This window comes from Girardinichthys multiradiatus, chromosome 20 (assembly GCF_021462225.1).
Source record: "Girardinichthys multiradiatus isolate DD_20200921_A chromosome 20, DD_fGirMul_XY1, whole genome shotgun sequence".
Taxonomy (NCBI): domain Eukaryota; kingdom Metazoa; phylum Chordata; class Actinopteri; order Cyprinodontiformes; family Goodeidae; genus Girardinichthys; species Girardinichthys multiradiatus.
The window spans coordinates 9,252,352-9,266,674 of NC_061812.1; the positions used below are offsets into that span (position 1 = coordinate 9,252,352).

Below are 14,323 nucleotides of genomic sequence, written 5' to 3' on the forward strand. Positions count from 1 at the left end.
TAGCACTGTTGCCTTGCAGCAAGAAGGTCCCGGATTTCGACTCCATGGAGTTTCCATGTTCTCCCAATGCATGTGGGGGTTTTCTCAGGGTACTCCAGCTTCCTCCAACAGCCCAAAAATATTTGGTTAAATGGTTTAGTTCAATTGCCATTAGGTGTGAATGGATATGGGCATGGCTGTTTGTCCAGTGTGACTCTGTGTTGTCCTGTAAAGGACTGGTGACCTGTCCAGGGTGTACTCCGCTTCTTGCCCGTAGACCGCTGGAGATAGGCACCAGCTCCCCCGCGACCCTGTACGGAGGAAGCAGGTATAGAAAATGGATGGATATATTTACAGTATATTTATACATATATTTTGCAGGACTAGTGCCCTTCATTTTTGTTATTTTTAGTAGGAACTGGAAGTGTGGTCCTTCCTGACATGCTGACTATGAAGCTCCACAACCTTGGTTTATCTGCACCACTTTGCTCCTGGATCAGCTACTTCCTCACCAATAGACCCCAGGTGGTGAGGATAGGGAAACTCACATCTGCCCCACTGATCCACAGCACAGAGTTGCGTTTTCAGCCTGGCCCTCTTCACCCTATTCACACAGGACTGCTCTGTTATTCACAAAACAAACGTGGTTGTGACGTTTGCGGACGACACCGCTGTGGTGGGTCTCATAACTAACATGGAACCCACTACAGACAGGAGGTCCACAATCTTACTCAGTGGTGCTCCATGAACAACCTTATTCTGAACACCAAGACAAAGTAAGTGAAAGTGGAATGCAGGAGGTCCATCAAGACTGAACACATACAGTGAGGACGTGTTCTGACTTCTCCTGGACTGAGAACACCTCCCACATGGTAAAGAATGCCCTACAATGGCTCTTCTTTCTCAGACAGCTGAAATGGACTGGGCTCTCCACTCAGCTGCTCACAAACTTTTACAGGGTCACAATTGAAAGCATCATGTGCCTTAGTGTGGTTTGGGAGCTGCATGACACAGGAGAGAATGGATTTAGCAAAGGGTGGTGAGGACAGCAGAGGGGTTTGTGGGATGCCGTCTACCGAATCTGGACTCAATTTATGCTGCACGAGTCCAGAAAAGGACCAGACACATTGCTATAGACCACACCCAGCCAGGCAATGCACTGTTTGTCCCACTTCCGTCAGGAAAACGATTTAGGAACATCACATCAAAAACAAGACTCACAAACAGATTATTTCCTAATGTAGTGAAGGCAATTGTCCCCCTGCAGGCAGACACTAAACATCCCTGCTGACAATCAAACAAACCACCAGCCCATCTCAGACTGTTTTAGCACAAGCTGCACTTTATGTAAATACTAATTACTACATGCCACATTCTATATACACATGTTCTCTTTTTCTGTAAGTCTTTTTACATTTTGTAAGTGCCTATAACCTGCATGTGTATCTTTTGAGCCAGGTCTCAGCTAAATTTCTTTGTGGTGACATAATGACAATGAAGAATCTTGAATCTTGAGTCTTGAGAGAGGGAAGACCTGCACCATGGGTCTTTGGGATCGGGACTTAGACCCAGGGTGGTTGTGTTGAGTACTGAGGCCTATGTATATGTGTCACACGCTCTACTGTTACAAATAATGTTCATTATTGTGAATTCTGAAAATGTGTAAACAGGGTTAAAATCTTTCAAGTAGCCTTAAACCTAATCTGTTCTTACCTTTAAAATCTGTGGAAAATACATTGACTCCCTCAACATCCACTGAATAGAGCCCAGCATCTTCTTTACTTAGGTTTTTAATTGTGAACACATATTTTTTGCCAACTTGTTTCAAATTATGCTTCTTTGCTTCACCATCTTCCTTTGACAATGGCACCATGATACCATCCTGCAAAGATCAGAGATATGATAATGTTTATAATGACTAAAATACTACAAAATAAAAAATCCTGAATAAAATATATGTGTGTGCCTCACCTTATACAGAAAGATTTTGCTGCCAGAATCTAAGAGCTCCATATCCAACTCAATTGTTGCACAGTCATCATCTTTTACCTCAACAGGTTTGAGTGTCCTTATATGTGAGATGAACTGTGGCAAAAATGAACAGATGAACAAATAAAATTAAAATAATCATAAAAAATTAAAATATAAATTGAATGCAACAATACTTTTGCTTTCGTACTTGTGCAATCTCCTCTTCTCGTTCTTTTTTCATTTCAGAAAGTTTCTTCAGCATGCCACGGAAGTCTGTGATACCATAATCGGCACAGATTCTATCATAATCTTTCTTTTCTGCACTAAGCAGGATTTCCCAGACCTTTTCTTGCTCATCCATTGTCTTTTCCTGACGTGTTCCATCTGGATTACTGCAGAGTGAAACGTTTGTTTTGTGAGGCTCTACTAAAATAGTTGCTCTTAATCTAGAAAGACACTGTAGAGAAGGGTGGCATAAAGAATATTGTGTTTTACTTACCGTGTTTTAAGTGTTTTTCTGAGCTCTGTTGCATCTAAAGAAATATGACAAAAACATTGAACAGTGGCTGAATACACTCACAATTCCAGTTAAATATTTGAATAATTGCTCTGACTGTAGATATGGAACAGTTTATGTAAACAGCTAATTGTTTGTTTCCATATTCTGACTCAACACACATTAGCCTGCAAGAATGCCATGTTATCCTTTCTTTCCCATTCTGAAGAAGGGTGGCTAAGAGAAATCTGACTGTTTGCTAGGATTTTAAGAGAAGAAGAAAGCAAAAAGTCATGGATTACTAATAATAGGGTCCTAGACTAAGTAAAACGTACAGTCACATTTTTTAATTGGATTTGTAAGTGGCCACCATTACAAAAAAAAAAAACTGTATATTATTTATAACATGGGATTTTTTTTCTTACTGAATAAAATGACTGAAATCAAATTATTGATTTGTCAAAAAATGTATGTTGCAATATGCCACTGCATTAAACGATGTATTTATTTTAAGGCTTTTTACACATCTTTATTATAGGTGCTAAAATTCTGGAATGTGTTGAATATGTATATATGCGCAAGAGCAGATTAAAGGACAATTCTAATTTCATATCAGCAAAGTTAAGCTCTGTATTTGAAACTTTACCTAGTGATTGTATCTTTTGACGTTCCTTTGTCTTAGAAAATCCCACTGTGAACAAACAATAAAACATAACCTTTAAATTTGCCTACCAATGTGTCAGCATCATACAGTATAAATATATCTCTATCAGAAAAAAAACAGCATTTTACACAGTAATTAGACAATCATACCCTCAATAATGTTCAGAACAACGGTGCAAACTGCCCTCCCATATTCATTGGTTGCAAAACACTTGTAGGTGTCAGCATCCTCTGGAGCTACCTTAGGGAACTAACAGAAAGGTAAATAGAGGAAATACCACTTTACTTTTTTGTTTATATTATCAGTGTCTCATTGTTGCCTATTAACATTTTACATGTATTGTAGATGACTGTAATTTGTATTTTTAACTTACCTCCAGAGTATGTTCATTTGATGCCTCATTGTATTTTTGCTGGCACACATCAGGGTGAAACATTATTTCTCCATTTGCTCTGCTCCATGTTACAGTAGGTGTTGGATCGCCCACCACAATGGCTTTAAAGTATGCAAATTTGCCTGAAACAGCAAACTAGTCATTAGTGACAAACAAGGTTAGTGCTTCTTTATGTTTTCATTTTGTATTTATATGAAAATTGAAAAAACATAACTTCAACACAAACCAAGCAACAACTAAAAGTGACTACATAAATATGATTTTTATTATTTTTTTAATTGAATAGTTTAAGTCTGTTTGTTGGTTTTGGTTTGGCAGATGGCAAATCCTGGTCTCTAACAAAAATAAGTGCTTTTATGCATATGATACCAGTTCATCATGTCATTATTTAATATCCTTTTTGGAATATTAAAGAAAAGGAAGAAAACACAAAATATAGATTTGGTTTTGAGACAATGCTACAAACTACGATGAGATTTATTGTTCTAGTCAAAGAACATCTGTTTTATTTAAAGAATGAAGTGCTTTTTTTGAGATATAGAGGGGGAAAATAAAACCTGGGAAGATCAAACAAATTGTTAATCTATTATTGTTAGAGCTGCAAGTCTGTGTGAGCAGCCAGTTAAAGCCACAGGAAACAAACTGCTTTAAAAAGATATCACATCTACTTTTGACTGAGTCATACCACTCGACAATGTGAAACTCCTGTAGGGTTTTGCTGAACTTTTGTCATTTTTATTTTATTTTATCTTTTTAATCGGAAAATAGCATTTTACTATGTCCCAACTTATTCTGCTTCATTCCATTGCAATAAAAATAAATAAATAATGCTGTTGTTGTTGTCAAAGATTTTGCTAGCTACAGTGAACACTGCCTTGAAGAAGACTAAAAAACTGAAAGAGCACAGTAGAATAAGAACACTGGGAATGTACAAAACTTAAATATTGAGCTGGTTTGTGAAAATCATACAATGATGAAAGTACTGTAAAATATAAAAATTATAGTACCAGATTTCTGAAATACACATTTTCCTCATGGAAAACAATGCTTCCTTAACTCTTTAACAGCTCGTCTTGATAATTATTATCAGGAGTGGAGGGTCAATGGCAGTTTGACTCACCCCAACATACTGCATATGGTATTCCTAATGTTTAAATCCCTGACCCTTGGGATATAATAACCAGCCAATATTTTATTCCAAATAGCCCTTTATGATATCAACACTTCACACATAGACATTTGCAAGGAGGAAAATGTTAGGGTTAATTAATGATTATATATGTTTTAACTTTAATAGAAGTGAAGCTTGCTGTTCAGAGTGATTATATCTTATATGTACAAGAGCTGCAAGATAGAGACAGGATGTTCTAGAACATTCTGTCAGTGCAGCTGTTTCTAATCAATATGAGTGTGCATCTCTCCCTGTTTTGTGCTTGGAACATTTTGTAACCAGGGCCTCTTCTCTTATGAATAAAAGGCAGAGAGAGCAGGGGCTGTCTCAGAGTGTGTTTGGAGGATTGTAATTGAGCAGCCTCTGAGACACTCTCACCTGCAGGTTAAAATGAACTAACTTCTCTGTGTCTTTCTTTGTGCAGAATTGTGAAAGTGTTTGGTGTTTAAACCTAACATAAATGGTCCTTCGAGCCGGAGACCAAGACGCTTGACGATCCCAGTGGGTGAGTGAGATTCCAGACAAATCTGTGGCCACAGTACTAATACCCTTTCCGGGACTGGTCCCTCCCTGACAGGCTGGGGTCTGACGGCTGACGGTACTCCCGAGGACACAGAGAACCAGTGAGTAGGTCTTTCATTTAAAAGGAATGAGTGATGAAATGCAAATGACCTAAAATAGTACAGTATAGAGAAACCCTGACAATTCTAGACACTATCAGGTGAACTAAAATAAACAGTTAAATTCCGCAGGAGGGTAGACTCCCTTAGTTGAAATAGACTAATTAAACTCTACACAGGACGGCGGAGTCCTCTGTTGAACTAAAATAGACAGTTAAATTCTGCAGGAGGGTAGACTCCCTTAGTTGAAATAGACTAATTAAACTCTACACAGGACGGCGGAGTCCTCTGTTATGTTTTTGTGAAAGTAATTACAGTAAGAGTAAAACGCGTAAAAAAAGTGTGACTGAAAAACGTGTGGAAGAGTGAATGGAATCGTAATGACCATTAGGTCCTTACTTTTCATATAAACTGAAAACAGATAGTAAATGGTGAGCCTTTGTGGATGCTTGTAGGCAAGAAAATCCCACCTGAACAGGGTTGAAGTGGATTTTACCACAACTGACTTCTTGATCACCATCCTGTTTTCAAATACATAAATCCAGTATTTAGAATACACCAGGTATTAAAAAACATACTGGATCTAAATTTAGTTCAAAATGGGAAAGGGGCAAAGTAAAGAGAAACAAAAGTTACTTGATAACCTTACATGCAAAGATTGGAAAGCGGTAGAAAAAGAAAATCAAGATGCAGTAGAACCCCTATGTTATTGGATAAAAACCTATAATTATAATGGAAAGCTGTCTACAAGTGCCCTAACAGAATTACAGAATAAAATAAAAATTAAATGCAAAAATAATGAAAAACAAATGAGAAAGGAAGGTTATGCACAGACTCAAGTCTGGGTTAAAATAGCAAAACAACGTGAGGAAGGAGAAAGACTGGCAAAACAGGAAAGAGAGGAAAGGAAGCGACAAAATAAAGAAAAAAAAAAAGCAAGTGAAGAAGAGCAAAAGAGAGAAAAAGAGGAAGCAAAATGGAAAGAAGCAGGACATGAGAACATAATGTTTCACAGAAGGGAAGATAATGAATATTCTGGTCCCTACTTAGCGTTGCAACAGCAGTTACTGCAGCAACAGGGAGGGGCAGTGGGGAGAAATGATATAGATGCACCCACTGCTCCACCACCACCATCACCACCTGGATATACACCACGAACACCAATTGCTACTCGAAGCACTGGTGCAGTGGGTAAATGGTCTGCAACATTGGGACATTTATTATCTCCATTACCTAGGGTTAGTCCCATGACCCTAGATGAAGGAGGGGATGTGCAAACTTTTCCCCTCATTGAACTCCCTAACCCACGAGCAGGCGCAGAAGGCCAATCAGACATAATTAGAGTTTATCGAACTTGGACCCAAGATGATGTTAAAAAGGCTGTAGAAGGAATCCCACACCCTAGAGAGGATGTGGATGAGAGTGTGAGGCAGATGGAGGATCTTAGGAAAGCCTACCATCTGAATGGAATAGAAGTCCAACAAGCATGGATGTGCAAACTTGGCCCTGACTGGTATCACGTGAAGGGAGGTTATAATCCATCAACTACATTAGGAGCACCTCTTGCAGCTGGTAGCGGAGAGCTAACAACCCAGTTAGTTCCTCTCCTGGAAAGAATAAAAGGAAAATATAAAAAGAGAGCAAACTATACTGAAATAGGGAGATGTAAACAAAAACCAGACGAACCTTTTGATGAATATAGAGTAAGAATGGCAAAAGTTTTTAAAGTTCACAGTGGACTGGAACCAAGCGAGGATGAAAATGGTGCTTATCAGCAGCAACTAAAAAATGCACTCCACTCAGGCTCAACACCCGACATACATGGCTGGGTGAACCGGCACTACATAGGAATGAGTGGGGGCTCGCTTGCAGACTACATAAATCATGCGCTGCATGCTGAAAAAGTTATAAAAAGTAAAAAGGGTAAAAAGGACACAGTCAGAGACGCAGTGTTTTACCAAGAGGAGGACAACACTGTGTACTATCAACAGTCACAGGGCAGGGGAAGAGGCAGAGGCCGAGGTAGAGGAAGAGGTAGAGGACACTTTGGAGCACAAAATCTTAGAGCATGTTGGTCCTGCGGTAAAGAAGGACATCTAGCCAGGGATTGTAGGGGAGGTCCTCCCCCACAAACTAAAAATGCATGACTAGATCGTGAGACAAACGGGACAGAATTGGATCAAAATTTAATACAAGAGAAAACCACCTCAGAAGATGAGGAAATACTAAATTTAGATGACCTATTCTATGTTGAAAAAATAAGACCTGAAATAACCCTGCTGGTACAAGGCACACCTATCACGTTTCTTTGTGATAGTGGAGCTTGCAGGACAACAATTAGAGAACAATTACCATATGTGAGACCCAGTGGGAAATGTACCACAGTTCAGGCCGCACAAGGTAAAATCAAACAAGTAAATGAAACAGAACCCTTATGGATCAGAGATCCAGAAGGAAAAACATGTCAGTTATCAGTTTTGATGTTACCAGAATGTCCAGTGAACCTATTGGGAAGAGATGGCTTAATAGCCCTCTGCCTAAGCCTAACACCAACCCCAGAGGGTTTGAGAGTGGTCAGAGGCAAACCTGAGGAAGTCTATGTAGTACAAGGGACGGGAACACCAAATTATTACTACACTTTAGACATCCCTAACAAACCGCCAACTGCAACAGGGGCATCGTTAGTGGATGAAGGCAAACAATCAATGCGGAGCCCACAAGATGTTATGTCACCAGATGAATTACATGTGACAATGTGGTATACTGCAAAGCCAGACACCAAGTACATGAGTGAACTGAACAGGATGACCCCAACAAAGATAACAGTCTCATATGTGTACTCAGATGTAGAAGCAAATGCAGCAGCTGCAGTAATATTGCCAGAAACTGTCAAACCACTGTTCAGACAACTTTCTGGGCCACACATATCCTTATGCAAAGACAAAAAGGAAGAATGGAAAAACTTAGCAAAACTAGTGGACAGAGGTGAAAGAGCAAGGGATTGGGTGGTAACCGGCATGAACACATGGTATAGCCAGTCCACTGAAATGACCAAAAAGGCATTGTTCTGGACAGTAACTGTCCAGGCTGGAGTGCACCTAGACCCAAAACAAAAATGACACATCTTTTTCACAAAAGAAGAAGAGGAACTACTTAAACAAGTTCCTGAGAGACTATGGTCACAAGGACCTACTGATGTTGGCCTGGTAAAAGGAGCACTTCCTGTTGTGATAAGACCAAAAACAGAGTACAGACCCAGAGTTAAACAATATCCTCTAAAACCAGATGCAATGGTGGGAATAGAACCTGTTATTGAAGATTTAAAGAAGGCTGGAGTATTAATTGAGTGTGCTGAATCACCCTGTAACACACCAATATTCCCTGTAAAAAAGGCACCCCCATCTGTGGGATGGAGGATGGTTCAAGATTTACAAGCGGTAAATAATGCAGTAATACAAAGATCTCCGTGTGTAGCAGATCCACACACGTTATTAAACTCTTTGAACCCAAAAGCAAAATACTTCACTGTGGTGGACATAAGCAATGCATTCTTTTCTGTACCACTACACAAAGACAGTCAATACTGGTTTGCTTTCACCTTTAAAGGGAAAAGATACACTTATACCAGATTACCACAAGGATATTGTGAAAGCCCCACCATCTACTCCCAAGTTCTTACATCCAGCTTGGCCACTTTTGACCCACCACAACAGAGCCAATTGCTCACGTATGTGGATGACATACTAGTTGCATCTGAAACCGAAGAAAAATGCAAAAAAGACTCCATAGCACTCCTGAAACATTTGGCTAAAGAAGGCCACAAAGTCAGCAAAAACAAATTACAGTTTTGTAAGGAAAGTGTGAAATATCTGGGCCATCAGCTCAGTTCAGGGGGAAAAACAATAATGGAAGAAAGGAAAACTGCAATTCTGCAAGCACCAAAACCATTGACAAAGAAACAAATGATGTCTTTTTTAGGACTCACTAATTACTGTAGAAGTTGGGTGCCAAATTATGCAGAGCTAACAGCACCCTTGCAAAGCCTGATGTACAAAGAGGACCTTAAAATGTCTGACTACCTAAAATGGAGTTCTGAAGCAGAAGATGCACTCTGTAAATTGAAACAAACTATGGTGGGAAGTTGTGTGTTAGCATTACCAGATTACAACAAAGACTTTGTACAAATGGTAGACTGCAAAGGAAATTTCATGACCTCCGTGTTGACACAGCTACATGGAAGTAAATATAAACCAGTAGCCTACTATTCAACCAAAATGGATGCAGTGGCGTGTGCCCTTCCACATTGCGTTAGAGCAGTGGTGGCTGCTTCCCTAGCAGTCACGTCTAGCGCAGATGTTGTACTATTCCATCCACTCACTTTGAAAGTACCCCATGCAGTTTCAGCACTGCTTTTGCAAACTAAAATGAGTTTTCTGTCACCTGCAAGACATCTTTCCTGTATGTCTATCTTGCTGTCACAACCACATCTCAAAATAGAACGGTGTACAGCACTAAACCCAGCAACATTAATCCCCACAGAGGAGGATGGAGAAACTCATGATTGTGAAACATTATCTGAGGAAATAGCAAAAAGCAGAAAAGACTTAAAAGATACTCCTTTGACAGAAGGAGAAATATTATTTGTAGACGGGTCTTCCAAAAAGGATGAGAAAGGTAAAACAAAAACCGGATATGCTGTAGTGACTCTTAATAAAGTACTAAAAGCAGAAGCACTCCCTTCACACTACTCAGCGCAAGCTGCTGAGTTAGTAGCCTTAACTGAAGCATGCAAATTAATGACAGGAAAAAGTGCAACAATATACACTGATAGCCAGTATGCATATGCAACAACGCATACTTTTGCACAACATTGGAAAAATAGGGGTATGATTACCTCCACTGGAAAACCTGTAACACATGCAGCACTATTAACAGAGCTATTGCAAGCAGTCCAACTGCCAAAAAAGCTTGCAATATGCAAATGTGCAGCACACACCACAGGAACAGACACTGTGACTAAAGGCAACGCCTTTGCTGATAAAACTGCTAAAGCAGCTGCAGAACAACAACCAAGTAGTCTTCTCCTAGTAACAATGGAACTAAAAGATGAAACATTACTGGAAATGCAACAACAATCACCCCAAAATGAAATACAAACCTGGCTAAAAAAGGGAGCTCAACTTAAAGAAGGAATATACACCTGACCAGAAAATAAACCTATCCTACCAAAAAACCTATACAAATGGGCAGCAATATCGAGTCATGGAGTTTCTCATGTCTCGAGAGGAGGAATGGTAGGATTAGTGAACAAAATATACACAACATATGGATTTAACTCTTATTCAAAAAATTTTTGTAGAACATGTTTGATCTGTGCCAAACACAATGCACAAGGGAACTTCAGACCAAAAAGGGGACAGTTCCCCAAAGCAAAATATCCTTTCCAACACATACATATGGATTTCATAGAATTAAATAAAAGTGAAGGAAAAAAGTACTGTTTAGTAATAATAGACTCCTTTTCTAAATGGATAGAGTTATTTCCTACACAAAATCCTGATGCATTGACCGTAGCAAAAGCACTATGTAAAGATATCATACCTAGATATGGAATTCCAGAAAAAATATATAGTGATAATGGAACTCATTTCGTCAATCAAATGATAGAAAAAATAGGAGAAGCCCTACAAATGGATCTTAGACATCACTGCGCTTATCACCCTCAAAGCGCTGGTCTAGTAGAACGAATGAATGGAACAATAAAAAATCGATTAAAAAAGTGCATGGAAGAAACAGGAAGACCATGGACTAAATGTTTAGACTTAGTAAAGCTCTACATAAACATCACAAGCACAGGAGGACTAACACCCTATGAAACCCTGTTTGGGAGGCCATATAGATTACCATTCTTTAAAAATAAATGGGAAACTGATGATGAAAGCACACTAGCAGATTACATGAGAAAAATGTTACAGCAAAAACAACAAACAGATGAACACGCAAGTGACCATGAGCCTTTTGTGTCTACACAGGAAAAACCATTAGTTGAACCTGGAGACTGGGTCCTGATAAAAAGCATAAAGAAGAAGCATTGGCATTCACCTAAGTGGGAAGGGCCCTATCAGGTGTTGTTGACCACTGGAACTGCAATTAAGATTGCAGAAAGAAACTCATGGATCCATCTGACACATTGTAAAAGAATAATAGAACATGACTAAAATAAGTTTCTTAATAGCAGTGTATATTCTAACCATCATAATTTGTGTTGTGGTCATAGCATTGTGGTATCTGCTGTAGCATTGTGACTTTTCAACAAACCTACAGAGGAAAGTCCGGCTACAAAGGGAATTGTAATTATAGTTTACAATTGTCTCAAACCGGTGAAGATCTCCACAACTCTGTTTAAAGGTGCTTAGGAAAGGTTCCAATCTATAAGTAAGATGTACACCCCCACACACAAGAAAATAGTGCTAGTAGCTGGAATAATCTCAGTGGTAATTGTAGGAGCTATTTTACTATGGGAACGTTTTTACGAAGAAAGAAAAGATTTGAGTAAAAGACAAATAAATGTTAATTCCTGCCCAAATGATGTAAGCATCAGAACCACAAAACTATGTGTACCAGTACAGAAAACCACTACAGTAAAAATACCCTGGGGAACGCTTGGAACAGCACGTGATGGCACAAATGAACAAGCCTCAATGTATAAGAAATGGGATTGGTATTTGACCTATGGAGATGTGCAATGGTGGAGTTGGAAATACTTAGTAGCAGAAACAGGACAGGACTGGTCTGATTGGTCCACAGGTCCAGCAATTAAATGGAGAAGACAATTGACCCTGATAAAAGATGGAGGAGGTCTAACCTTGACTGTGATCTCCCCCAACAACACGGGATGTACAGACTTTGTGGCGGCACCATATGTAGATTCTAGCCAAGGCCAATATTACTGGCAGATTCAAATATGCGTTAAAAACATTACTGAGCCACTTGCGGTAATACGGCATGATGCAGCCACACCTGAAAACAAAACAAACAAATGGCATATGGGGCTAAAACTATTAGTGGAGTTCAAGACAGAACCAGTAACCCCAGATGACTGGTTCAAAATATCTACAGGAATATCTAAAATAGATAACAACTGGCTTTTAATGGCAGAACAGGCTGCCCAGGCAGTAAAAACAGATTGTGTAGTATGTATGGGAGCCAGACCACTGTTACAGGTGGTCCCCTCAACGTTGACAGAAAAATGCTTAGTAGAAGTAATGAACAGCACAAGACTCTCAACAAACTGTACTATGTGGGATAAGATTTATCCTTTGACTACCGCCGAAAAACAAAAACCGATGTTTTCAAATAAGGTTGCTCCAGGAAATTTTTCTTGTATAAACCGAACAGGTGTGGGATCAAACATAAGCAGACTCAATAAAGATCAATGTCACTCCATCATAGCAGTAGGTGTCAGCTTTAAACCTAAAGCACGCAGCGACATCTGGTGGTGGTGTGGAGACGATAAACTGTATGACAGGTTGCCATACAACACAACTGGATTGTGTGCATCAGTGTCATTAATATTTCCCGTGTCTGTTATTCCACTCTCAGTAGCAGAGTTGTTGGGTACAGTAGCCAGTATATTTCCACATACCTGGAAAAGTAGAGTAAAAAGATCAGGATGGAGTAAAGACGACCCTACTTATATAGATAGCATAGGAATACCAAGAGGAGTTCCTGATGAATATAAGTTAGCAGATCAAGTAGCAGCAGGTTTTGAATCCACCATATGCTGGTGGTGCACAATAAATAAAAATGTTGACAGAATAAATTACATCCATTACAATGTGCAACGACTAGGAAATAAAACTGAAGAAGGATTCTCAGCCATCCATGAACAATTGTCAGCTACCTCTTTAATGGCTTTCCAAAATAGAATTGCTGTCGATATGCTCTTAGCTGAAAAAGGTGGAGTATGTTCAATATTTGGGCATCAATGTTGTACATTTATTCCAAATAACACCGCAGCTGATGGGAGCCTCACCAAGGCCCTGGAGGGCCTTAGGTCACTTAACAGCAAAATGAAAGATCATTCTGGAGTTGACACCACAATGTGGGATGGGTTTGGAGAAATGTTTGGTAAATATAAACAATTAGTGTTGTCTATCCTTATGTCAATAGCAGTCTTTGCAGCTATTCTCACATTGTGTGGATGTTGCTGTATTCCGTGTATAAGAGCTTTGTGCACTCGCATAATAACCTCTGCTATTCAGCCAGTCAAAACAGAAATGTCAGAGATGTATGCCCTCCTGAGACCTGAGGAGACAGAAGGAGCCAGTGATGATGATGATGATGACCAGGAAGAAGAAGAGACTTCTCTGCATTTCCCTGATCTGTATCTTGACCCTGACGACAATTAGTTGTATACAGTAAACTTAAAGACCTCCTGCTACTTTTTTAATGACATGTACAGATAAAACACACCATGATGTCTTAACTGAAAATCTGAGAAGAAAAGGTTAATGATTGATGTATCAAGTGTTTAAAACATTTATAAAGAGGAGGAAAATGTTAGGGTTAATTAATGATTATATATGTTTTAACTTTAATAGAAGTGAAGCTTGCTGTTCAGAGTGATTATATCTTATATGTACAAGAGCTGCAAGATAGAGACAGGATGTTCTAGAACATTCTGTCAGTGCAGCTGTTTCTAATCAATATGAGTGTGCATCTCTCCCTGTTTTGTGCTTGGAACATTTTGTAACCAGGGCCTCTTCTCTTATGAATAAAAGGCAGAGAGAGCAGGGGCTGTCTCAGAGTGTGTTTGGAGGATTGTAATTGAGCAGCCTCTGAGACACTCTCACCTGCAGGTTAAAATGAACTAACTTCTCTGTGTCTTTCTTTGTGCAGAATTGTGAAAGTGTTTGGTGTTTAAACCTAACAATTACTTTGTGGTGTTTTGCCTTGTGCATTGGAGGTTCAGCTTTGTGGTAGGAAAGTAGTTTGATGGCTGTCTAAAATTACTACTCCTTGGAGA

The 14,323-nt window shown here is 39.3% G+C and overlaps 1 protein-coding gene across 2 annotated transcripts in view; it reads right to left on the reverse strand.

The window, feature by feature from the left end:
• Positions 1 to 14,323, reverse strand: part of LOC124856354 (immunoglobulin-like and fibronectin type III domain-containing protein 1) — a 54,630-nt gene that overhangs the window by 24,567 nt on the left and 15,740 nt on the right. For both annotated transcript variants that reach the window (XM_047346706.1, XM_047346707.1), the window contains 7 exons: positions 3,484 to 3,626; positions 3,260 to 3,359; positions 3,093 to 3,137; positions 2,450 to 2,483; positions 2,159 to 2,342; positions 1,951 to 2,064; positions 1,693 to 1,861 (listed from right to left, as the gene is read on the reverse strand). In XM_047346706.1, coding sequence (XP_047202662.1) covers positions 1,693 to 1,861; positions 1,951 to 2,064; positions 2,159 to 2,342; positions 2,450 to 2,483; positions 3,093 to 3,137; positions 3,260 to 3,359; positions 3,484 to 3,626 — 789 coding nt within the window. The remainder of the gene's footprint in view (positions 1 to 1,692; positions 1,862 to 1,950; positions 2,065 to 2,158; positions 2,343 to 2,449; positions 2,484 to 3,092; positions 3,138 to 3,259; positions 3,360 to 3,483; positions 3,627 to 14,323) is intronic.